Below are 26,019 nucleotides of genomic sequence, written 5' to 3' on the forward strand. Positions count from 1 at the left end.
TTTTAGCAAATCTAAATTCTTGGTTGATTTACTTCATATGACAGAGTTGTGTATAATTTTGTGACCAAATTACGTGAACTTAAATTTTTTTCTAATGTAATATTTGATTTATTTGAATGAATGTGGAATCGAATGATAATTCTATTAGATTGTTTATTTTCACGTTTGAATCACTAACTTTTATTTTTTACTTTTTAAAGGCATTCATCCAATAGCAAATGAAAAGTTATTATTTCATAAGGTAACAAGGAATGAGCATTTTTTTTTATTACACTTTCATTTTAAGAAACCAAAAAAAAAAAAACATTTTTTTATATATAAAACCCACAAATATCACAGAAAATGCTTAATTTTTAAGAAAATATTACTCTTAAATGTGTGTCTGGTTAGGCTTGGCCAAACAAAATTTCCACCATTGTTAAGGCACGAGAGTCGTTGTTATTAAAGTTGATTGGGCAATATTTTCTTCCACCACTTGCGTTATTCTCTGAAATCGCACCAAATTTATGCATGTTTATGTGAGTCTTACTAGAATCTATAACTTGTTTGCTTAGAAATATAAGTGTCTATATTTTTTCACCACAACGTACATTTTATATCATTAATTTTATAATAATGTGAGTTATTACATATCAATTATTAATTTATTTAAAAATTAATATATGAGACTCAATTCCTGTCCCTATTTGAGTATAATTAATTTCTTTTTGTGTGTGTATATTAACTTACATATCTTATTATATATGTACATGTGTGCTTATATATATATATATATATGATAAAAAAATTTATTCAAATTTTGACTTTTCTAATGATAAAATTTTGATTTCGTCCATACTACGTAAGAAGGATTACTTGAAATGTAAGAAACACTTATCAATGTTTTAATGGATTAAGGATTAAAGCTACCTGATATGTAAGAGACACTTATTAATACTTTAATGGATTAATGTCATTCTTAGTCATCAAAAGTAGGGATGAATTCAAAATTCAAATGTTATTCTTATTAATACTTTAATGGATTAATGTTTTAATGGATTAAGGATTAAAGCTACCTGAGCACTTTCCACATCATTAGAGCTGTATTAGAACTTTCAAATATTATTTTTTTAAATATATTAATAATTACTTTACAAGGGATAATTTTGAAAATTTTTAAATTTAAAATTTTGACTTTCAAAGTGGACATACATTTTGGGACAACAAAAAATGTAATAATGGACCAATAAAATAGGATGGAGAGAGTATCATCGGAAGAGTCAAAATTTGAATAAATTTTTTTTATCATATATACGAGTATCCTTGTACATATACAATAAGATACGTAAATTATATATATATACACACGCACAAAAAAAAAAAAAAATATATATATATATATATAAGGGTTAATTACAAAAAAACTTCAAAATTTCCCGCATTTTTCACTTTAAACTGCAAAACAATTTTTCGTTACTTTACACAGACAAAGATGAACAGAAGAAGCATGTTGAGACACAAATGAAACTCTGAACTTTAACTTGTCTAAATTGAAATACTGGGTTTCAAAATAAAAAATACGTAAAACCTTAGATTTTTTTTTTTTTTTTTGAAATTAATTCATTTTTTTTAGGTGTTCAAGATTTGGGCCTAGTTTGGGTAAAACACCAACAAATTTGGGCCGGAATAGGTTTCAAAGACAAAAAACTATATGCCTTACTTTTTCATCTTTCTCATAATTTTTAAAATTGAAAATTTAAGATTTATTTAATCCTCTTAAAAATAAGATTTATCTAAAAGAAGTGATTTCATGAAAGAGGATTGATTATATATATATATATATTTCCTTTGGACTTTTTTTGAGAAAAATATTTATATATGATTTTTTTTAGGTTAAACATATTGTTTTGGAAAATATATCAACAAATGCATTTGCTACTGCCACTAATTCAACTATATTTCTATACAATTTATACCAAAGGGTTCAAGTAAACCGCTGTACAGTTCTTTGTGATCTGTTTTTTAATATTATTATGTCAGTTCTTATCTTCGGGTGATGGGTTATATTACCAGTGTTCCTTCAGTGATTTGATTATCATCTAAAGAATCAAAGGGTTGAGATTTGGGTTTACTCATGATCCGAGAGTATCCATAACCGAGAGAGCCTCCACTTGCTTCAGAGAGCTACATGCAATATTTGATTGTGGTACCTCAGTCAAAATCCAGCATGATCAAAACTAACAAGACTAACCGAATTACGAAAACCAAACATTAATAAGTACCTCGGTAAGCTCAGAAAGATGGTGGGACCTAAACTTGTTGATAATAGCTTTTATTTCTGACATGGGCAGTTTAGCCTAACAAGGAAAAACAAGATAAAGTAAGAACATTCGAAAGATGCCAAACCAAAATAACCAAACTTCTGTAATGTTTTTGACTTTCCATAGCACATGCTAACAATTTCACAAGCAAGCATCAGCCAACAGTAGTAACTAGGGCTGCAATCGAGCTGAGCCAAGCCGAGCTTTAGTATGTTTAGGCTTGTTTATTAAGATTTTAACGAACTCGAACTCGAGCTCAATAAAAATTTAACGAACCGAGCTCGAGCTAAGTTGGCTTAGGCTTGACTCGAGCTTGAGCCTGTCATGAGCCTTAACGAGCCAAAAATTTATAAATTCATACTTGCGTATGAGACTAAAGTTACAATTAAAACTTTGATTATACAATTTTATATACAATATATATAAACATTCTAAAAAAAAGTCAATATTTTACCAAAATAATAATATCTACTACCACTATTATATAAATGTACCATCTATAATTAAATATTAATTATATTTATATTTATATTTTTTAAATATATAAATAACATATTTATCTTATTTTTTATACATATTTTTATATTATTTAATATATAAATAATAAATATTAAACGAGCCAGCTAACGAGCCGAGCTTTAGAATGTTTGGGCTTGTTTATTAAAAATTTAACGAGCTCAAACGCAAAAAAAAATTAACGAACCAAGTTCGAACGAGCTCCTACCGAGCCGAGCTTGTTCACGAACAGCTCTGTTCATTTGCAGTCCTAGCAATAACAAGAGTTTGAGTTGCTGCATTGCAGCTGGCCGATCCACAAGATCAGATCCAAATGCCTTCAGTTTTCAATGTGTTAACTGAGTCAAATGCGTTTGTGTGTGTGTGTGTCTCGTGAAAGTGAAATTATATCATATAAATCACAAAACACTTTGGAGAAGCAACAGCCGCTTCTACTTTACGATCAAAGAACCAGCATGGACATAAAACAGGTGCTCAACAATGAAGACGATGTACACAAATAGTTAAATTGAGACTTAAAGGTAAGCATGTAGCAAGTCACTAATTCAAATTAAAATATCCAATAAGATGCACTGTTTTTTACCTGTGCAAGAACAGCAACAGCTAGTTGGAGACTAGGTTCCAAGGTCTCGGGGACAACCTGTAAGAGTTTCAACTAAAACTCAAGATATGATGTAATTTGAACAAAAATTTGATCTTTATATAGATAATGCAAGATATATTAGTACTGATAAAAGATTTATACACAAGTCAAACAAGAATAATGAGATCCTCAAACATAATCCTAAAATAAAATTGTAAGATTAACCTATATAGGCAATTAGGAAGAGTGAAATAACTAATGAAAATAGCAACAGAAATGTACCGCTGTTGCTTCCGCCTTTTCCAAAATGAGGCCATGATCAACGTCATGAGCACAGACAAATGTCTTGACATTTGGGAAATACTTGCTCAAAGCCCACACTGTTCTATAGTTTGCACCGGGGGTATCTAAAGTTATTGCTGCTGCACATGCTCTTTCAGCACCAACTTTATGGAGCACCTCATGGCCAAGAATACAAGCAGCATGTCAGACAATGAACCTGCACAAAGCATATTTAAGTTTGAGCAGGATCATTTATCCCTCTCGACTACCAGCATCACCAAAATACACAGGAAGATCAAGTGCACAGCCAACTACTACTCAGTCACTGAAATGATGGAAAATCTAAAATCAGTTATCTGGATATTGTTGTAAAGTATTCTCATAACCATTTAACACATTCTCAGTAAGTCATGGACACGGTACCTTTTCTTTTTTGCCAATTTGCATTTATGTTAAAATGTTCACAGAGATTCAGGGAATATAAGTAAATATAGGAAAATATGGAACCAAAGGCTGGATGATCCTGGATATTCACTTCATAGACTTGAAATCCCCATGTTGTCCATGGCAAGTAATACTAGATTTTATCATAAAAAATGGACGTCATAAAAAGACAAAGAAGGCATACCCCCAGAACAGAACTACATGAAATAGTCATCAAACTGGCATAGATTACCCCAAAGGAACTAGAAAACTCACACATCCCACACTCATATGACTAAGATTTTCAGCAAAATATTCAATCAGCAATCCCTTCTCTCTCTCAGCCCCAAAATTGACTTTATTCCAGGAATATCAATTCATTGTGATGGAAGCATACCTCCTCACATCAAGAGCAACAAATGGAATAAGTCGTTCTGAAAGAAGCTGCGCAATGATCTGAAAGAACAACAGAAGGAAATACTACTCTTAGACAAAACATGATACATACATCCATACATGAACTACATTATTTTTTGGGGTACGAATCTATAAATAAACTACATTAAAAATAGATCCACCACAACAAATGATTTAAAACAAATTCATCAAAAAAAAAAAAAATGCAAATAGTGACAATACCTGGCCAACACGTCCAAATCCACAGATAATGATATGGTCTTGCAAATCATCTGTCTGGAAACAAGCCAAAGGAAATCAACGATCAATACATTCAGTGAATATTTCGGTGTAATAGCAACATCAACCCTATATCAAAAACAGACAATTCATCCCATGGTCAGATGTATGGCTGCACCAGACATTAAAAATGATTTAAAATTATTGAATAAAAATTTAGTAGATCCTAGGTACAGTTGGACATACTATATTCAGGAGTTTGAATAGATTTAATAACGGATCATATCTTATACAAATATTGCAAGACCAAACTTAGTTTAGTGCGCAGACTTTATGGCAGCCAGTGGTTCTTCACCACCTTCATCCATCATCATCAAATATTTTTGCATGAACTCAAAATGGCAAGACTTCGAGAAGTAATATAAACACAAAATACCAAATGCAAGCGAGTAAGTGTTTACCAAAGATTTCTCAAATGCATAAGCACAGTGAGTTTATTGAAACCTAAGATCAAAACAAAATTCATACACATACATGGTTCAACATTAAAAAAGGCTTCATGATGTTGACAAAGAGACTTTTGAGAGCACATCATAAATATTTCCCCACATTCTAGTGCAATAACTAATAAAAATTCTTATAATACTTTTTTCTTTTGTTTTTTCTTTTTTTTGGGTACAAAAATGGATATGCAAATAGGCTACTCCAACATATCCGCCAGGGAGTATTGCCCTTAGCACCTACATCATATCTGCAGGGAACTCCATTGCACTTACGTTAGGGCTGAAGCTTAGGCCCCCCGCGTGCTCCAGTGCTAAAGAGTATGTTTAGTCCCAACAAGAGACTATGGAGACTTGAACCCCAGCCTTGAGCGAGAGATTCGAAGGTCTTATCTACTGAACCAACCCCTTGTTAGTCATACAACAAAAAAAATAAATAAAATAAAAATACAAATTTTTTTTTTCTTTTTGATTTGCGCCTCCCATGATATAGTTAGAATGATCACTAGAAAATCTATGCTCCATTTTCCTAACTGTGGGGATATATTTTCTGAATACCAACACGTGGCATGGTGACGCCGACGTGTCAGCCGAGGTGCCACGTGTCGTGGTAGTTAGGCCGAGATGATCTCGGAGTTGCCGAGGTTATCTCCGAAGATATCGAAATCCGAGATAAGCGAATAAGGGACAAGAGTCCTAAGACGAAGAGGGGACTTAACCAAGATAAGGATAAAACTCTTAGGGAGTTTATCTTTATCTTTTAAGGAGTCCAAAGTAAGCACTGAATTGGAGTTCATAGAAGTCATACTTCTAATAGGACTTGGATTGAATATATTATAAAAGAGAGGCACCCCAGTGGGTCTAAGGTATGCAATTTATGTTTTGAGTATTAAGTTTAGCACTTGATTATCTTTGAGAGATATACTGACTTGATCGTCGGAGTGCCCCCGGGTGGAAGAACCACCGCTGGAGCCTTTTCTTTCTGTTACAGGTTGCTGAAGCCATCTATTCTGCCTGTGCTCTCCAGTTGATCACTAAGCAGGCAGTGTGGTCAGATTTTCACCCATACAATTTGGCGCCGTCTGTGGGAACGAAGGAAGAATAGATAGCCAGTAACGGACAGCAGGAAAAAATTGGGGATGATGCTCCTGCTGGGAGTGGCAGACCAATTGACCTTGACATTGAAGGAGACAACCACAATACAGAAGCCCGTGACCAGGGTCACAGAGAGAAAGACGTCATCCAGGCGGGCGACACGTCAAAAAGGACAGACCAAGGAAAATACTACAATGAAGATAACCTCTAGGTATGGAGGGACAGGTGCCTACGGAGGGATGAGGAAGTAAAAGAATTGGCGAACAAGTTGGCAGACCTTCAGTCAGTCGTCAACTTCATGATGCAGAATAATGTTATGCAGCCACCATACCCGCTGCAAGATACGCCGATGCCAGCAACCAACGCCCAGAAGGGCGGAAGAAAAACAATCCCCGAGGTCCCTCAGCATACCAGGAGCGGAAGGCATTCTCACCGGCCTTCCAGGGAAGTCGGACGAGGAGAGCCGAGGCAAGAAGAGTCTCGAAGGACGCACCACATGAAGAATCCACAGCCCAAAGAACATCTGCATGTTCAAGGGCAAGCACTCTGCTTTGACACAACCCATGGAGAAAGATCCAAACGGGCCCACCACGAGGCCGAAAGCAGTGTACCAAAAAGACTAAAGTCCAAAGACAGCCGAGCTCCAGGGAGGAGCAAAGAAGACCTGAGGGACTACCTCAAAAGGAGGCAGCAGAATGTTGAAGCCGAGGTAAACTCCCCAGTAAAGCCGAAGACAGCCTTCTCGGTGGAACTGGACAAATTCGAACCACCAAAGAGATTCAGTATGCCAAGGTTTCAAATTTATGATGGTAAGTCAGATCCAAACTTTCATGTTGGACTATACCTAAATTCAATGGCGTTATATAGCGGGAACGAGCCGTTGCTCTGCAAAGTATTCCCCTCATCCTTTGGGGAAATTGCATCTGATTGGTTCCATAAATTACCAAAGGGAAGCGTAAAGACATGGGAAGGCCTGGCCGAGATGTTTGTGGCCAGGTTCGTGACCAACAAGCTGCAACCCCTGAGGGTTGATGCTTTGATGGCTCTAAGAATCACCAAGGAAGAAGGCCTTAGGGCCTATGCGAAGAGGTACTACGAGGTGTTCAACCGAATACCCGAATGCAACCAAGAGGGAGCGGTCGTGTCTTTCAAGAACGGCCTGAAAGATGATTGCCCACTACGGAAGTCTTTGGCAAAAACATTGCCAAAAAGCATGGAAGAACTCATGGCAAGAATTGAGAAGTACGCAAGAGCCGAAGAAGATACATCGGGAAACAAAGAGGTAAAGCAAGAAAAGGGAAACGGCTCGCCGAAGCGAGGCCGAGGCAATAATGGGCCAACCAAACAAGAAACAGAGTTGAGAAGTAAACAGGCGGTAACGACGGTATTCCGAATCCCAATCCATAAAGTCCTAGATCAAATTCGAAACCAACCTTATTTCAGGGCTCCGCCAAGAGCACCAGGGGAATTCATGGGAAGGAACGTTGGTAGACGTTGTGCCTACCACAATGAAGAAGGGCACCCAACTCAAGGTTGCAGAGCCTTGAAAGCACACTTGGAGGACCTGGTGAGACAAGGCCTTCTGAGGGACCTGGTCGATGAAGCCAGGACAAGGGAAGAACAGGCAAGGTTGCCTTAAGCACCAGCAGCGCCGCCTCCCCCAGCACAGCTACCACAAGCAGGAGGACCGATGGTGGTTAATGTGATCCACTCAAGGGTCAACGAAAACGAAGTCAGAGGAGAGACCCAGAGGGTAAGACATTTACAGCATGTCTACCAAGTCGGGGAGAAGAGACATCGGCCAGAAGAATGCCCAGGGCCGATGATAGCCTTTACTGAAGCCGACCTGGAATTGGTCCAACATCCGCATAATGATGCCTTGGTAGTATCCCTCCAGGTTGGGGAGTGCCAAGTGAAACGCATCCTAATAGATCAAGGCAGCTCTTGTGACATCATGTATGTCAGATGTTACAAGGAGCTGGGCCTTCACCCTGATGACTTAGAACAATCCAGCAGCCCGATGGTCGGCTTTAATGGAACGCCGACATGGCCACTGGGCGCAACAAGCTTGGAAGTACAAGCCGGCACTAAGAAGATCAAGACGGAATTTCTGGTAATTGACACGCCCTCACCATACAACATCATCTTGGGAAGGCCATGGTTGCACGCAATGGGGGCAGTTCCCTCAACGTTGCATCAACTACTACGGTTCCCAACAGAGCATGGGATTGAAGAAGTCAGAGGAGATCAACTGCAAGCAAAAAATTGCTCCATGACAGCAATGAAGTCCACCTGTAGTATACGGGAGCCAAGGAAAGCAGAAGTTGAAGAAGAGGACATGGAGGTCCTAGAAGACGTCGAGAAAGAACCAGTCGAAAAGAGCGAAGAGGCGCTAAAAAAAGTTTTCGTCCAGGAGGGCGACGAAGAGCGCTTCTTTCTTCTCGGCTCAGGCTTAGCTAGAGAAGAAGAGAGAGAATTGGAAGATTTTTTGAGGGCAAACATAGAGGTGTTCGCCTGGACACCTTATGAAATGCCTGGCATTGACCCCGAGGTCACTTGTCACAAACTGAATGTCGACAGGTCGGCAAAACCTGTGATTCAACGAGCCAGAAGATTGATGTTGATGCACGTCGAAGCAGTAGAAGAAGAGATAGATAGACTCCTGGAGGCCAGGGCCATCAGAGAAGTTCAGTACCCAACATGGCTGTCCAACACAGTAGTAGTTAAAAAGAAGAATGACAAATGGAGGGTTTGTGTAGACTTTACCAGCCTCAACAAAGCCTGCCCCAAAGACAGCTTTCCTCTGCCCAAGATCGACCAACTGGTAGATGCTGCTTCAGGACATGAAAGGATGAGTTTTCTAGATGCATACAGAGGGTACCACCAGATTGCCATGTACCCCCCAGACGAGGAGAAGACCGCGTTCATCACCCCTAAAGGCCTGTACTGTTACAAGGTAATGCCTTTTGGGTTGAAAAATGCAGGAGCAACCTATCAGAGGTTAGTGACAAAGATGTTTAAGCACCTGATTGGCAAAACAGTAGAAGTCTACATCGACGACATGGTCGTGAAGACCAAGGAATCAAAGGGTCATCTTGCCGACCTAAAAGAGGTCTTCGACATACTCAAAAGATATCGGCTCCGACTCAACGCCTCGAAGTGCGCCTTTGGAGTTGGATCAGGTAAATTTTTGGGGTATCTGGTAACAAGAAAGGGCATTGAGGCCAGCCCAGACCAAATCAAGGCCATCTTGGAACTACAGAGCCCGACATCGGCAAAGCAAGTTCAAATGCTTACTGGAAGGGCCGCAGCCCTAAACAGATTCATCAGCAGAAGCTCAGATAAGTGCAGACCCTTCTTCAACCTGGTGAAAAAAGCCACAGACTTCCTATGGACAGAAGAATGTGAAGCCGCCTTAACCGACCTAAAAAAGTACTTGACCACAACTCCGGTTCTTTCCAACCCAGTACCAGGGGAGGAACTGTTTTTGTACTTAGCAGTCTCAGAACACGCAGTCAGTGCAGTGCTTATCCGAGAGGAAAAAAGGGAGCAAAAGGCTGTTTATTATGTAAGTAAAACTTTGGCTGACGCAGAAACAAGATACCTATCACTGGAAAAATTAATGCTGGCCTTAGTAATGGCTTCAAAAAAGTTGAACCATTACTTTCAGGCACACAAGATTGTGGTCCTAACAGAGCACCCACTGAAATCCTTGTTGCAACAAGGAGACTTAACAGGAAGGATAGCAAGATGGGCAGTAACCCTGGGCCAGTTTGACCTGGAGTTTAGGCCGAGAACAGCAATAAAGGGCCAAGTTTTGGCCGACTTCGTCGCAGAACTCACACCTGAAACCATCGCACATCGGGCTCCGTCAAGCCAAGATGAGCATTGTCCCAACAAGCAAAAAGAATCCCAGCCAAAGACAAAAAAGTAAGAGAAGGAGAAGCTCAGACCCTGCAGCATTTACATCGGCGATTCACTCAGACTATTCGTCGATGGAAGTTCAAACCGCCAGGGAGCAGGGGCAGGAGTATTGCTGATATCTCCAGATGGAGAAATAGTAGAACAGTCCATCCGTTTGGGGTTCAAAGCCTCAAACAATGAGGCAGAATATGAAGCATTAATTGCAGGGCTAAAGCTGGCAGCAGCAGCAGAAGCAGATGAGGTAATTGTTTTTTGTGATTCACAACTCATTGTTAACCAGTCAACAGGAGAATTTGCAGCCAGGGACGAAAGAATGTCGGCATATGCAAAAGAAGTCATCAGATTGGCAGCCCTATTTCAGAACTGCAGATTACTCCAAATTAGCCGAGATGACAACACCCACGCCGACGCGTTGGCTAACCTGGCCAGTTCAATTCAAACTGGAAAAACAAGGACAATTATGATCGACTACATGTCGGCCCCGAGCATAGATAAACAGAACACCAAACAAGAAGCAATGTGCGTGGACTTGGGATCAAGCTGGATGGATGCAATCATTGCATTCCTAAAAGAGGGGAAGCTGCCAGAAGACCATAAGGAAGCACATAAAATCAGACTGAAGTCGGCCAGATTCAGTCTAACAGCAGAAGGCCATCTCTACAGGAGGTCCTTCACTGGGCCGCTTTTAAGGTGCATACACCCTTTGCAGGTTGAAGATTTTCTTTACGAAATTCATGAAGGAATTTGTGGAAGCCATGCTAGGGGCAGATCATTAGCCCACAGGGCCATTACCCAGGGGTATTGGTGGCCCTACATGCAAAAGGATGCCGAAGCCTATGTGAAGAAGTGTGAACAATGCCAAAGGTTTGCACCTTTGATACATCAACCAGCTGCTGACCTGAACCCAGTATCCAGCCCTTGGCCGTTTGCCCAATGGGGCATGGATCTGGTTGGACAACTTCCCCAGGCAACTGGGCAGAGAAAATACTTGCTGGTAGCAACAGACTACTTTACAAAATGGATAGAGGCAGAACCTCTTGCCAAAATCCAAGATGTGGACGTCAAGAATTTTATATGGAGAAACATTATCACCAGATTTGGGATTCCAAGAGCAATAGTTGCCGACAACGGAACATAGTTTGACAGCAAACTCATCAAGAACTTTTGTGCAAAATTCAAAATCAAAAATTATTTCTCAACACCAAGTTTTCCTCAAAGCAATGGGCAAGCAGAGGCATCCAACAAAGTAATTCTGGATGGAATAAAGAAGAGGCTGCAGACAGCAAAAGGAAAGTGGGTAGACGAGTTGCCCAACGTACTTTGGGCATATCGGACTACGCCGAGAAGATCAACAGGAGAATCCCCCTTTGCCATGGCTTATGGCACAGAAGCAGTCATCCCATTGGAGATCGGCATCCCAGGGATCAGAACCCAGAGAGTAGAGAATGGCACCAATGACGTACTCTTAGCCCGAGATCTGGATTTGTTGGAAGAACGAAGAGAGAAAGCTGCAATTCAGCTTGCAGTATACCAGCAACAGCTTGCCAGGGCTTACAACAAGAAGGTCAATCCAAGAGATTTTCAAGTCGGCGACCTAGTCCTGAGAAAAGTCGTCGGGAACAAGAAGGATCCCAGGGAAGGCAAGCTTGGCCCAAATTGGGAAGGACCCTACAGAATTACTTCAGTATTAGGCAATGGAGCCTATCGGCTTGAGGACAATGAGGGCAAAACATTGCCCAGACCTTGGAATACTTGTAATTTGAAATATTTCTATCATTAGATGTGCATCATTTTTTGGCCGATATCATCAATAAAGTCTTTTCAGAATTCTTTCAACACATATGATTGATAAAGTTATGCATTGATGTTTATTGAAGATATAATTAATGTAAACCCAAATCAAACTCAGGTTCACATTGGGGGCAAAGAAAAGGCAGAGATTATTCCTTAATTCACTTGTTGAAATTTGTAGCAATTTACAAGTTGGAATTAAGCTGATTCCTTATCTCCACTTGTTGAAATTTGTAGCAATTTACAAGTTGAAGTTAAGCTGAGATTATTCCTTAATTCACTTGTTGAAATTTGTAGCAATTTACAAATTGGAATTAAGCTGATTCCTTATCTTCACTTGTTGAAATTTGTAGCAATTTACAAGTTGAAATTAAGCCGAGATTATTCCTTAATTCACTTGTTAAAATTTGTAGCAATTTACAAGTTGAAATTAAGCTGATTCCTTATCTTCACTTGTTGAAATTTGTAGCAATTTACAAGTTGAAGTTAAGCCGAGATTATTCCTTAATTCACTTGTTGAAATTTGTAGCAATTTACAAGTTGGAATTAAGCTGATTCCTTATCTTCACTTGTTGAAATTTGTAGCAATTTACAAGTTGAAGTTAAGCCGAGATTATTCCTTAATTCACTTGTTGAAATTTATAGCAATTTACAAGTTGGAATTAAGCAGATTCCTTATCTTCACTTGTTGAAATTTATAGCAATTTACAAGTTGAAGTTAAGCCGAGATTATTCCTTAATTCGCTTGTTGAAATTTGTAGCAATTTACAAGTTGGAATTAAGCCCATTCCTTATCTTCACTTGTTGAAATTTGTAGCAATTTACAAGTTAAAGTTAAGCCGAGGTTATTACTCAAGTTCTCATAGCAATATGTGGGTTGCTTAACCCTAAGGAAGATGCTTAACACTTGTTGAAATTTGTAGCAATTTACAAGTTTATGTTAAGCTGACATATGATCACCCACTAAGGTATACAGAAATTTACAGGTTGAAGTAAAGGCTAAGTATATTGTTTAAACACTTGTTGAAATTTGTAGCAATTTACACGTAGGTTAGACCGAGATCACTGTTTAATACTTGTTGAAACTTGAGAAGAAGCTTGCAAAGTTTACATTAAGTAGTATATGTTTTATACTTGTTAAAATTTATGAAAGGTTTGCAGGTCAGTATCTTGCCGAAGTAAAAGTTTTGTAGTTATACCCGAGGTATGTAACCCCGAGAAGATTGCACAAAGGAAGCAAAATGAAAAAGCATGCAAAAATTTCTAAGTATAGAACTATGCAGAAGCAATCAACAGAACATCACAAGATTAAAAACATCCATAGAAAGAACAGTTGCAGTTACATATTGAAAAAGCTACGTCGGCCATAAGAAGGAGTTTTTCATTGTCTATAAATTAAAAGAGAGTACAAAGTGCAAAGTACAGAAAAAGAAGGAAAAAGTACAAAAGACATTTTAAATCAAGACTCTTCAGTATTAGCAGCTGCAGGGACTGGGACCTCAGACGATTCGGGTGGAACCTCCTCGGTAACCTTTTCTACTTCAATCTCAGCATCAATCTCAGCCAGCGTGTTATCCAGATTTCTTTCAGCCAAAAGAAGGTCGGATGATAATTGCCCGATGGCAATTTCCTTGGGTGCCTCCCCAACCTCATCACCCTCCTCATCCAAGGTTAAATCCATCACTTGCTCAGCAGGAGGAGGGGACTTAGCTTCAGCAGCATCCTTGGGTTTTCTCACCAAGGCTTCATCATCATTGTTCTCTTCATCCTCATCCTTGGCATCAGCCTCAAGCTCTGACTCGTCTTCAACCTGACTTAGAGGAGGAAATGGTAAAGGAATGGCATCGGCATTACGAAAGGGCGAGTCAACAGGGAGATCAAGTTTTTTTATCAGGGACATCCAACCAAGGAAAAATCCCCTATTGCATGCCTGCCTGACTTGAAGTTTATAATCCTCTGTGACATCGGCCATACCCTGGGCATAGGCCTTTTCATCAGCCTCTTTGACTTCGGCCTCCTTGGTGGCCAAAGCCTGCTGGAGCTCCTTCTCAGCCTGGGCCTTTTTTACTTCGGCCTCGTTCTTCTCAGCTTCAGCTACTTTTCGGATAGCCTCAGCAGACTCCACTTTCTCTTCGGCCATCTGCTGGGCCTTAGTAGCCGCCTCGGCCTGATCCTCCAGTTTTTTCATCCTTGATTCAAGAGATTTGATCTCTTTCTTCAGGGAAGATGCTTCCCTCTTCATATCAACCAATCTTTGCCGATTTTCAAAAGATTGCATTGAAAATGAATGGGCGTGCTGAATGGCCTGAAGAAAAACAGAAATGTTAGAAAATATTCTTAGTAAGAAACAGAAGGAAAAATCACAAGTGCAAACAGGAACACTTACTTGAACGGAGTGTTGGAGCATAAGGGCGTAATTCTCATACTCACTGAGCTCAGCATTTCGTTCCAAATCCTTCGGAAGGAGAAGAGCAGTGCTGAGGGCGACACCAACATTGATATCGTCGGCACTTTCACTGGCCATAATAGGCCTATCCTCCAGAGTTAGTTGAGGGGCCCATGGAACGTCGGGCTTCTTGGACGCCGAGGTCGTCGCAGACGATGACCTCGGCTTTTTTGATTGTGTAGACCCTGAGGGTTGGGCCCCAGCAGACCTCTTGGTGGAAACAGAGGTTGATTTTTTGCTTTCTGCCAGCTGAGAAATAGGCAAAGCATCCTCAACCTCGGCGTCAGTAACCTTGGCCTTGGGTTGAGCCTTTTTTACTCTCTTCGGCTTTGGTGGGGGCATCGCATGCGTTGGTACAGCATCGGCGTCGGTTGGAAGGTCGGCAAGAAGATCTTGAACGACAGGCCTTGGACGAACCATCTCGGCAGTCTTTACAAGTCTTCGTCGACGTTTACGTTGTGGAATTGGTATTAAGTAGGGGACCGAAGTGGATGGAAGATCGGCTGGGTCAGAGGTGGATCCTTGATCTGTTCGGGATGAAGACGCGGTTACAGTTGTGGCAGTAGGTGGGGAAAGACTCTTTTTCTTCCTTTTTGGGATGTCAGGTAAAGTGGATTTATATGTCGGAATGAAGTTCAGCAACAGGGGAGCCTTGCGCTTATGGATTGGAAGACTGAGAAGCTTCTTTAAGTCTTTTCCAGGGAAAAAGGATTGACGGAAGTTTTTTGGTGGTTGATGAAGATCTGCATGACAAGCAAACAGACTTTAGAAACAGACAAAATTTTAAAGACTTAAATAAAAACAACTAAGCGTTAGCACTGGGCTCTTACCCTTGCCCTCTGTAACTGTTCGAGGAAGAGGGTAGAGGTGGACATCTTCGTCTGGGCCAAATTCCCAATTTCCCGAAGCAATAACAAAGTCATCCCCAGCTCCCTTGTTGGAGTCTGGGAGGTCGGCTACAATTTTGAACTCGGTAGACCTCGGCTTAAGGTAATAAACAAAGCCCATTTCCTTTAGGTTGAGGGGGCACATTGTATAACAGTATTGAAGGTCGGCCAGGGTGATCCTAAGATTCTCCTGCCTAGCTAAAGCTATAATACCGTTAATCACCCTGTAGGAGTTGATAGTAAGTTGCATGGGGTTCAGCTTGTAGAAATGAAGAACTTCGCGAAACAAGGGATTAAGTGGAAGCCGAAGTCCACATTCAGTAAAGGCTACTATAGGAAAGGGCATCGTATGGTCTGTGGGCATGATGGTATCATCATCCCCAGCTAGCTTAAGGTGAACATCGGCTGGGATAGAGAATTCCTGCCTAAAGTATTCGAGTTTTGTTGGGGTATTTACCCTATGCCTCCACATACCCATTACGTCGACTTAAACAAAAGAAGAATGTGTTTCAGAAGATGGGCGTTTAAAGAAGGGTTGCAAGAACCTTGGCAAAGACCTGGGAAAGGACTGACAAGGCTTGTTTCAGTTTTCCCTAAAAAATTGACGATTCTACACACAACTCCCAAGCCAAAGAACTATAAAGATCAAAATCGAAGGCACAAATTTGAAACAGATACAAAAAAAAAAAAAAAACAACAACAAAACAACAAAACGATGACGCTTCAGAATCAAAGAACAGAGGTATGGTTCTCAGAAACGAAAGAAATACAGAAGTAAAAAAAATCAATCAAGAACAGTGGCACAAAAAGTGGTGAAATAGTGCAAGTGTTCAAGATGTAGTCACGATTCAAGATACAAACAAATCCAAGGCTTTGAACAAAAGCAATAAATGACAACAGGCAGACGAAAGCACATAAATAGAACTAAGAGTGAAAGGAACAGAATCTTACCAGAACAAATGAAGCCGGGGCAATATTCGCCGAGATCAGATATCGGTTGTGACAACAAAGAAAGCTTCGCAAGAATGGAAGATTAAAGACAGTTTCAGAAGAGAGATTGAAGCAATGGCAGATTCGAAGAAAAAAGAGCTTTCGGAGAGAGAAAGAGCAAGAAATCAGAATGAAAAAGTGAAGAAAGAAAGATGCAAAGAAAAGTTTTGTCAAAAACTTGAAACAGCGGCAAAAATAGGGCATTTATTACGCTTGGAGCACCGGATATGTCAGACGGCGCAGACGGATGAAAAGACAGCCTTAAGGTGCGTCGCAGGAACGGGCCAATAAAAATAAAGCATTTGAAGAGAACGGTTAGAAGTGCATGACAGCTCATGCGCGTGGGAGAGTACATTCGGCTCCTTGTTCTTCAAAGAGAACACATCGGCTGGAAGTAGATTATCTTGGCTAAACAGTTTTTGAGCCATTACTCAGAAAAGAAATGTCGAAATATCGATATAGGTTCCATCACCTCAGAATGCCGAGGTAATAGAACCTAGGGGGCAGTTGTGGGGATATATTTTCTGAATACCAACACGTGGCATGGTGACGCCGACGTGTCAGCCGAGGTGCCACGTGTCGTGGTAGTTAGGCCGAGATGATCTCGGAGTTGCCGAGGTTATCTCCGAAGATATCGGAATCCGAGATAAGCGAATAAGGGACAAGAGTCCTAAGACAAAGAGGGGACTTAACCAAGATAAGGATAAAGCTCTTAGGGAGTTTATCTTTATCTCTTAAGGAGTCCAAAGTAAGCACTGAATTGGAGTTCATAGAAGTCATACTTCTAATAGGACTTGGATTGAATATATTATAAAAGAGAGGCACCCCCGTGGGTCTAAGGTATGCAATTTATGTTTTGAATATTAAGTTTAGCACTTGATTATCTTTGAGAGATATACTGACTTGATTGTCGGAGTGCCCCCGGGTGGAAGAACCACCGCCGGAGCCTTTTCTTTCTGTTACAGGTTGCTGAAGCCATCTATTCTGCCTGTGCTCTCCAGTTGATCACTAAGCAGGCAGTGTGGTCAGATTTTCACCCATACACTAACCATGCTGAGTTTGAAAAGCTAAGCTACCTAGTAAGCCAATCCTGATTGACAAATCATATCCATAACTAACATAGTACCAATGAACTACAAATTATTATCTAGTGGAAATAAATAAATGAATTGAATTCTGTAAACCACCAATATAAATGCTTACTCAAATATCATCAAACTTGAAATTATGAATTCTACCTCACTCTCTAGAGGCTATGAAGCATGGACACTCCAAAATCAGTGCCGTGGCAGTGTCTGACACACGGACACGCCAGGGACACGAGGACACATACGGGACACGCCATTTGGCGTGTCCCTTTAATTTAATGAATTTTTTTGTAGGGGACATGGCGGGGACACGCATGTCCATATCAGGACATGGCATGGGACACAACGGAGCTAAATTTTAATTTTGTTATATTTATTTGGGGTCCAAGTGTAATATTTAAAAAGTAAAAATAAATAAATTAATTAATTAAAAAAATCAACTTGCCCTAATATAGTCTATCAGTGTTGCTGAATTGAAGAGTAATCAATCAATTGAAGAGTATCATCAGTGCCCTAAACCAGTCGATCCACCACCTCCTTGAACCAGTCGATCTAGTCGAAGCTTCATCCAGTCGAAGATCGAAGACCTCCAGTCGAAGCTCCATCCAGTCGAAGATCGAAGTTCCATCAATCGATCGAACAGTCGAAGACCCTAGACGACTTCGAAGGTAAACCTCTCTCTCTCTCTCTCTCTCTCTCTCTCTCTCTCTCTCTCTCTCTCTCTCTCTCCTTGTCGAAGCTGAACGAAGCTGAAGACTTTTTTTTTAAAAAAAATTAGATTTATATATATATACAAACTGTTTTCAACCTTCGAAGACTTTTTTTTTTTTTTAAATTATAGGTTTATATATATATATATATATATACTGACTCTTTTCAAATTGAAGAGTGTTTATAGGTTTATATATATATATATAATTTGAACTATAGGAAAAATATATAATACATATTATAAGATGATATATACTTATACATATTAATTAAAAAAAATAAAATAAACACATATAGGTAAAATAAAATAAAATAAATTAATTAGAACACATTATTTAAAAAATATAATAATAAATAAAATAATTAATGTGTGTTAAAATAAAAAAAAATTATAAAAAAATTAAAAAATTTGTCGTGTCCCCATTTTTCAGAAATTGCCGTGTCCCGTGTCCGTATGCGTGTCTGTGTCCGTGTCCGTACTTGTGCTTCATAGTCTACAGGTAACAAACTCCACACATCATGCAGCTCAAAACGAGAGGCTAGTAACTGGCCTCCGGCAGCTAACCACGGGGTGAGGGCAATTGATACCCTTACCACAAGAAACAGCAAAGACGACATCTGACAAGACATTATACCCTGCAAAAAAGGCCAATTAGCAAACAATTAGTTGTGCTAGCAATACTAATGGCAATAGTTACCATTTATATTGTTTTGTTTTATTTATCTAGTGTGGGAATACCAGTCCTACACAGTTTATTTATCTACTGTTATGTATTAAAGTTCACAAAAACATATATATGTGTGTGTGTGTGTGTGTTGAAAAATAGGAATCAAAAGTGGAAAAAAAAGACCTAAAATAATAAAGGGATAGCATGAATTTCAGTCAATAATACTGGCTTCCATTCAATGCACCACCACAGATTTGCTTAGACTCCCATTCACAAAATCAAACTCTCAACACCAATCCAGTCCTATGATCCTTTAAACATAAAATAACCTAAGGTTCACCCAATCTTGGTGGCCTATGTAACTTTGTCTAAATAAAGCCCACATCATTTTCAGACCTTGCAATGCTAAACTGACCTAAATTTAGTACTATATCACTTTCATATACTTTTGAGAAAGTATTAAGTACTTATGCTGGTGCATTCTACTAATCAAAGACAAATGATATGGCATATCATCAGTGCATAATGGATAACTCGGATATGGGTGTAAGGTGCAGGTATGTGTCTAAGTGTTGGATTAATCTAATTCTCATGTCCAAGGACACCACAACATGACTAGATTTCATATTTCTTAAACATTTGTTTGTTTTGAATTTTTTTAGTATAGAATGGTATTTGGAACCAAAAATTGTTATGAATGAAATGAAGGTCTAATGCATAGTGATATAGTAAACTCAAACCATTTAGACATCCTTGTTTGGTGCATGTCCAACTATACATGTTGGATGCATTTCTCATATGGAACCCTTTCCCTTACACACGTGGCATGTCTATGTATCAAACACATCATATGGCTTGTCAAATTATTAATTATTATTTTTTGCAAGACATGTTGAGAATACTTCATGGACACACGTCCTATGTCTAGACAAGTCTCTTAGAAAACTGATTTGGGGTCAAAGTAAATATATGGAAATCGATGCTTCTCATATCTCTGTGCCCTAACTTAATATTCATATACATAGCAGATAAAAATATATATAAAATAAATAAATAATTTGTATCCCCCATGTTCATATCTTAATTTTTTTGAAAATTCCATGTCCCATGTCTGTACTCATGTCCAGGTCTCTTAGGCTGCCACTATGAAACCTAAAAGGATAAGCGAAAGCATTTCACTTTCACACTCAAAGATGGTAGGAGACTATCTAGAATGATTTGCAATAATAATAATAATAATAATAATGTGTCACAAACTCAATCGAGATATCAAATCCATTCATACATTAGCACCTTCTTAATAAGCCAACCAAATGGAAAACCACAAATATAAATTTTTTACTTTAAGCTCATATGACGAAAATCCATCTCTTGGACTGTGTTTAGATCATGGATTTGGGTTTTCAAATCTCCATCCAAATCCATGATCCAAACAAAGTCTTAGTCGATGCATAATACACATGGAAAATCATGGGTGCCTAAAATTTTGGATTTTAAGTTTTAGGAGACCTAAACCTCCAAGATTGTCCTAAAATGAATTTTCCTTCAGTATCAACTTTAAGGTGAATATACAATTCACACACCTTTTAGCTATGATATGTATGCACATATATGCACATTTAAACAAGTAATTTATGTCTCACAAACTATGAATCCTATTATATGGATCACAAACCCCAATGCATTTGTAACCACAATATGCACACACCTTTTAGCTATGAATCCTATTATATGTGATTCTCATGTTCGCCTAGTTACAAACCAAATATTCATATTAAGTAATGCTCACTCACTGAAAATAAAATAAAGTCAAGTTTTTATTATGTGGGCCCACAGACATGCTTGAATGCAATACCCAGGAATTAGTAAAATTAAACAAATAAACAAATAAATAAAACAAAACAAAAAAAGTAAGGCTGTGTTTGGAATGATTTCCAAACTATAATTCTATCCAATGTTATCAAACCCGGACCGGACCGGCCGGTCGGACCGGTTGAACCGGGAACCGGGCCTCGTTCCGGTCCGGTCAACCCCCTAAACCAGGAGTGGGGCCAAAACTGGGAAAAACCGATGACTCAGTGGTCAAACCGGCAAAACCGGTGACCCGGACCGGGTCGAGAGGGTCAGACCGGTCCTTTTTTTATGTATTTTCTTTCTTTCTTTCTTATATATTTCAAAAGTTTGACTAAAAATTCTTATTTTAAGAGTCTCCTCTCATAAGGAAAAGTCTCATTGAAAGCTTGAGAAGATTATGAAATTCTATTCCTATTTATAGGAAAAAAATTTCAAAGAGAACTTACAAAATTCTATGTGGAATTCAATTAAATTATTTGAAACATATTGATTGGAGGGAGAGTTGAAAATTTCATTTCCCTCCAAAATTAAATCTAGCATTCAATCAATTTATTTGGAGGGAATGTTTAAAAAATTTAATTTCTTTAAAATAAGTGACTTTTTTTTTTTTATCAATTATGACTTTATTAAATATTATTAATAAATACTATGCAACAATTTTTATTTTTATTTTTATTTGATTATTTATATATTTTTTTATTTATTTATAATTTATAATTATATTTTTTAATTATATAATATTAATTATGACGTCACGGTTCGACCGCTTTGTCCCGACGGTTGAACCGGTGACCTGTCCACCCGGTCCCTTTTCCGGTTCGCTCACCGGTCCGGTTTTGAAAACATTGATTCTATCCACACATTCCAACTTCATGTTTGGATATGACTTTCAAACTGTATTTCCAAAACTCTACAGAAAACTGTCTCAAGCGCGATTTTCAAAAAAAAAAAATTCAAATTTGGCCTAACCGGTCGTCCCACAGGATGTCCCACTAATCGTCCGGCCGGTTGACCGAAATAGTGCAAATTTTTTTTTTTGGCACATGTTAATTTTTATATATTAAAAAAAAATAGTCTCCAAAATTTTAAAAAAATTTTGTGCGATTTAATAGAATTTTGATTTGTGTGTTTGAATATGAGTTGTAAGTTTTTGTATAAAATATCATATGTCACATCAAAAATTCTCCACTCAATTCAAAACTCTTTCACCAAACAAATTTTCTACACTCAAATCATAATTCCAAAATTCACAAACTCAAAATACAACTCCTACTCTCAAATCATATTTAGAAAGCTCTACCAAACGAAACCTAAAGCTTCGCTACATAAACCATCAACTATACAACAACGCTCAATTAGTAGACATTAATATGTGTTTGGGAGGACAAATCAGACAGAAAAATTTGCAAGAAAAATATTTAGTTCATAGAGAGGAAAACCTGATTAACAGCTTCACCAAAAGCCACAAATGCGAACTCTCCACCCGGAGCAAGTAGAAGGCCAACTCTTATCGCAGATATGATTGAAATACCAAAAAGTCTACCTACTACAGCAATATCCCCAGCCAGTTGACCATGCAAAGCCTTGCAATACATATACAATACAACACAGTATTAGAAGCCAAATTCTGAAGCAAAAACATAGCCACAATACTCGAACCCATCACAATCTGAAGAACAAAAGAAAAGGACTTCCACACATCACTGAAACTGCCTAAGAAAGTCCCCAAGCAAGCCCACACAACCCTAATCACAGCCCAAAAAAATAGCATCAAATACAACGAAACTAGTCTCATCCCCTTCATCAAATACGTGCTCCACCACAACAGCTCGAACCCCCATTTCGATTCCATCACGACAATCACACACGCCAATGCCCAATTCACTTGCAAAAGAACTAATACCAGTAACAAAATCACTGAAACCACAACACAAAAATCCAGAAAATAATTCGAATTGTAATCAACATCAAGGCTTAGAATCTCAACCAGTTGGGCAACAAAATCACAAAAGAGGTAAAAACTATAAAGACGACGATTTAAGAGACGACTGTTGTGATGGCGAGGGTGATGAAGGAATAGAATAGGGATATGATGGCGGAGGCGAATTTGACAGGTCTATCGTACAAGTAGTGGTAAGTGATGTAGGTGATTGTGCTTATTGCGTAGAGAGAGAATAGGGAGACAAAGAGGATGAAGATGAGGGGGAGAGCTAGGGTGTGGAGAGAGTAATCAGAGATTTGGGTTGGGTGGGAGGGGAGCATTCAGATTTGTTTGGGTTGGGATTGAGAGAGAGCAGTTTGGAAAGTTGGGTAGATGATGATAGAGAAAGAGATGGGGGAGAGGAAGAGAATTGTGAGGGCGAGGAAGTGGCAAGAGTGGGCTTTGATGATTCATTTTGATTCAAAGAGGACTCCCAAGAAGTTGTGGGTTGGGGCTAGGGTTGCCATGGGAGGTGAGCTTTAGAGAGAGAAAGTTGAGAGAGAGAGACCAAGTCTAATGGTCAAATCAAACGACTAGGTGTAAAATATTTGGGGGGTATTTTTGACTCTTTGGGTTAATTTGACAACACAGGTAAAAATTAAAAGTCAATTTTTAATCTATTTTGAACTAGCCTAGTTGGGGGGTATTTTTGACTCTTTGGGTTAATTTGACAACACAGGTAAAAATTAAAAGTCAATTTTTAATCTATTTTGAACTAGCCTATCACCCGTGCTATGCACGGGATAATTATAGGAGTAATGCTAAGGACCCCCAGTGACTGGGCACCCCCAGCACCCCCAGTGCCACATGGCACACTGGCTAAAGTCTAAAAAAAAAAAAAAAAAAAGTTATTTTTTAGCTAATCAGCAAGGACCCCCAGCACCCCCACTAGGGGTCCAACGCATTTTCCTAATTATAGATATTTAGATTTTTTTAATATATAAATTATGTTTTTTAAGATTTTTTATAAAAATAATTTAATAATTTTATCACTAACCATAGTGTATAAGAGAAGTTGAAAAGGGTATTGCAGTAACTATACACAGGTTGTATCTATAATTATTTGTATGAAGGGATTTTAAATGTTGATCAGGAGATTTTGACCAAATCAATAAATGCAGGCATGTGGAAAGACACGTGGATTGAAAAAAATTAATAAATGCTAATCAGGGGATTTTGACCAAATTAATAAATGCTGAGTTTTTTTTAATAAAAAATTAAAAAATTCAGATTGGGATATTGAAGCTCCCACAGGCCTTGGGGTTAAAAACCCCATTTTGCTTAATATATAGTATAGATCATATCATCTTTTATATTTTTTATACTTTTTTTTAAAAAAAATCAAAAAATCAATTTTTAATCATCTTCCCAAAACACCCATTTGTTTCTTCGGTCAAGTAAGTTTAAAATTGCACCGTAATATGAAGTTTTGAGGGTTTAAATAGTGCAAATGAAACTATAAGACCATCTCCAATGTTGCATCAGATTGAGTATCAAATTTGAATTTGATGAAAAAAGTCACTTTTTCTCTCTCTAATAGTTTCACCAAACTGATATCAAACTGAGAACGGAGCAAAAGTTTCATTAAATTGAGGATTCGCGTGAGATTTCACCATTTTACTGTTCAATAACGTTGGAGTGGGGCCCATCGGTCAACCGACCGGACGTCTGGTCTACTTCAATTTCCTTCAATTTTTGATTGGCCTGCGAACTGGTTGAAATGTTACTGAAACAAAGGGATCTAACAAAGGAAATGTTGATTTTCTACCCTTCAACAAACTGACTACTCACGATGATGATGATAATGCTATCCCACAATCGAAACTTGGGTAACTATTTGTTCTTCCCCAAGAAATTGATTAGTCTTAAGAGCTTTCTTTATTGAATTTCTTGAATCTTTTGTGTCTGTATATGAATGCATGTTTATATACACACATATACAATATGTTCTTAAAAAAATTGCTTGCATGCAAATTCCATTGAAGAATAACAAATTTTTTTATCAGTTAAGTATACTGTGAGTTTTTTCATTCCAATTCCTTCCCTTTTCTCGGCTACCTAAGAGAGACTTGGGGTTTTCACCTTTGTGATCTTTCTTTTACAATCTTTTGCACTCATTCAATGATAAAGAGTCACTAACAAATTAATTTGTTGAAGTAAGTCCTGGTGTTTTTTGTTCCATATAGCCTTTTTGTCTCATTTGCAGAATTAGCATTTCCTGATTGAATTTGTCATAGGAGAGGAATTCGAGACCAACTACCTTATTCATGAATTCAAGCAGGGAAAAATAAATAAATAAATTGAGTTGCCTACCCGGTCGACCGGCCGGTCGATCCACCGGACGTCCCCTTCGCTTTGATGCACGCTATAGTAGAACAATTGGAGCTGCTCGTATCAGATTGAGAAAATTACCTTTTTTTATTCAAATTTGGTGAAATTTTTACTGAACCGTTGGAAATGCTCTAAAGGGCTTCTAGTTTTTTCATCAAACCACAAGGGGCTAATGTAATTTATTTATTTATTTTTATCTCATAAAAAAAATTTAAAAAATTAAAAATTTATTAAAATACCCAATTCTCAAACGGAAAGACTATATTTAATTAAGAGATTTAAGAAACACACCCTAAAAAATCTTAAATTTGGGTTCAACTCGAATAATTCAGTGTAAGTTTAAATTGTCCAAATTCAAATATAAATTGATCGGTTGAGGGAACGTCTCGACTCAATTTGAAGTATGGAGAGATCAATTGAAATATGAGTCTGAGATTGACACCAGTCTCTCTCTCAACTCGTTTGGACAAGTTCGACTTTGAGTTTAGCTCAAATAACTTTGGGTTATATTTGGGTTGCACAAATTCAAATATCAAAAAAAAAAAAAAAATGTTTATCTTAAACTGATATATTTGATCTTTAAACACTATAATAAAAAAAAAATCTTAAAAATTACAAAATATGAAACTCTAATATGAAATTTTGTTTATGTGTATCAAAGAGTAAAATTTAATCCAAATAGTAATATAGTAGTATGTGAGAACCCTTGCATAAGTATTATCCGAATTAATTCAAGTGGACAAGTTTAATCCAAACCCCAACCAAATTAAAAATTATATTGTCAAATTCTTTTAAAAAAATATTTAAAAATAAAATTAACTAGACTCATGTTGTTGGAGTTAAAACATTACTAGTGAATATAATATAAATGTCAATAAATAAGGATATTTTTCTGATCAAAAAAATAAAATAAGGATACTTTCAGTATGTTTTATCTGACATAGACATTCTTCATCCTTTTTTGTCATTTACTTGTGTAAAATTAGTCCAACAAAAACAATTTGAATAAGATG

At 38.1% G+C, this 26,019-nt stretch overlaps 1 protein-coding gene across 4 annotated transcripts; it reads right to left on the reverse strand.

The window, feature by feature from the left end:
- Window positions 1-1,943: 1,943 nt before the first annotated feature.
- On the reverse strand, window positions 1,944-23,236 carry LOC114295261 (K(+) efflux antiporter 2, chloroplastic-like). 4 transcript variants are annotated; one of them, XR_014348061.1, is made up of 7 exons: window positions 22,134-23,211; window positions 4,744-4,869; window positions 4,502-4,560; window positions 3,682-3,898; window positions 3,400-3,456; window positions 2,262-2,336; window positions 1,944-2,163 (listed from the first exon to the last, which is right to left on the reverse strand). XR_014348061.1 is itself a non-coding variant. In XM_082901120.1 (7 exons), exons 1-4 carry the CDS (start codon window positions 22,287-22,289, stop codon window positions 3,886-3,888), a joined length of 282 nt encoding a protein of 93 aa, XP_082757246.1. In that variant the 5' UTR covers window positions 22,290-23,236; the 3' UTR covers window positions 1,944-2,163; window positions 2,262-2,336; window positions 3,400-3,456; window positions 3,682-3,885. The 4 variants fall into 4 exon arrangements, 3 of the variants coding, with proteins under 3 accessions (XP_082757246.1, XP_082757250.1, XP_082757244.1); XM_082901120.1 differs by having other exon boundaries at window positions 4,744-4,797; window positions 22,134-23,236; XM_082901124.1 differs by lacking the exon at window positions 4,502-4,560 and having other exon boundaries at window positions 4,744-4,797; window positions 22,134-23,236.
- Window positions 23,237-26,019: the final 2,783 nt, after the last annotated feature.

This window comes from Camellia sinensis, chromosome 1, assembly GCF_055761805.1.
Source record: "Camellia sinensis isolate YWXY chromosome 1, ASM5576180v1, whole genome shotgun sequence".
NCBI classification, from domain to species: domain Eukaryota; kingdom Viridiplantae; phylum Streptophyta; class Magnoliopsida; order Ericales; family Theaceae; genus Camellia; species Camellia sinensis.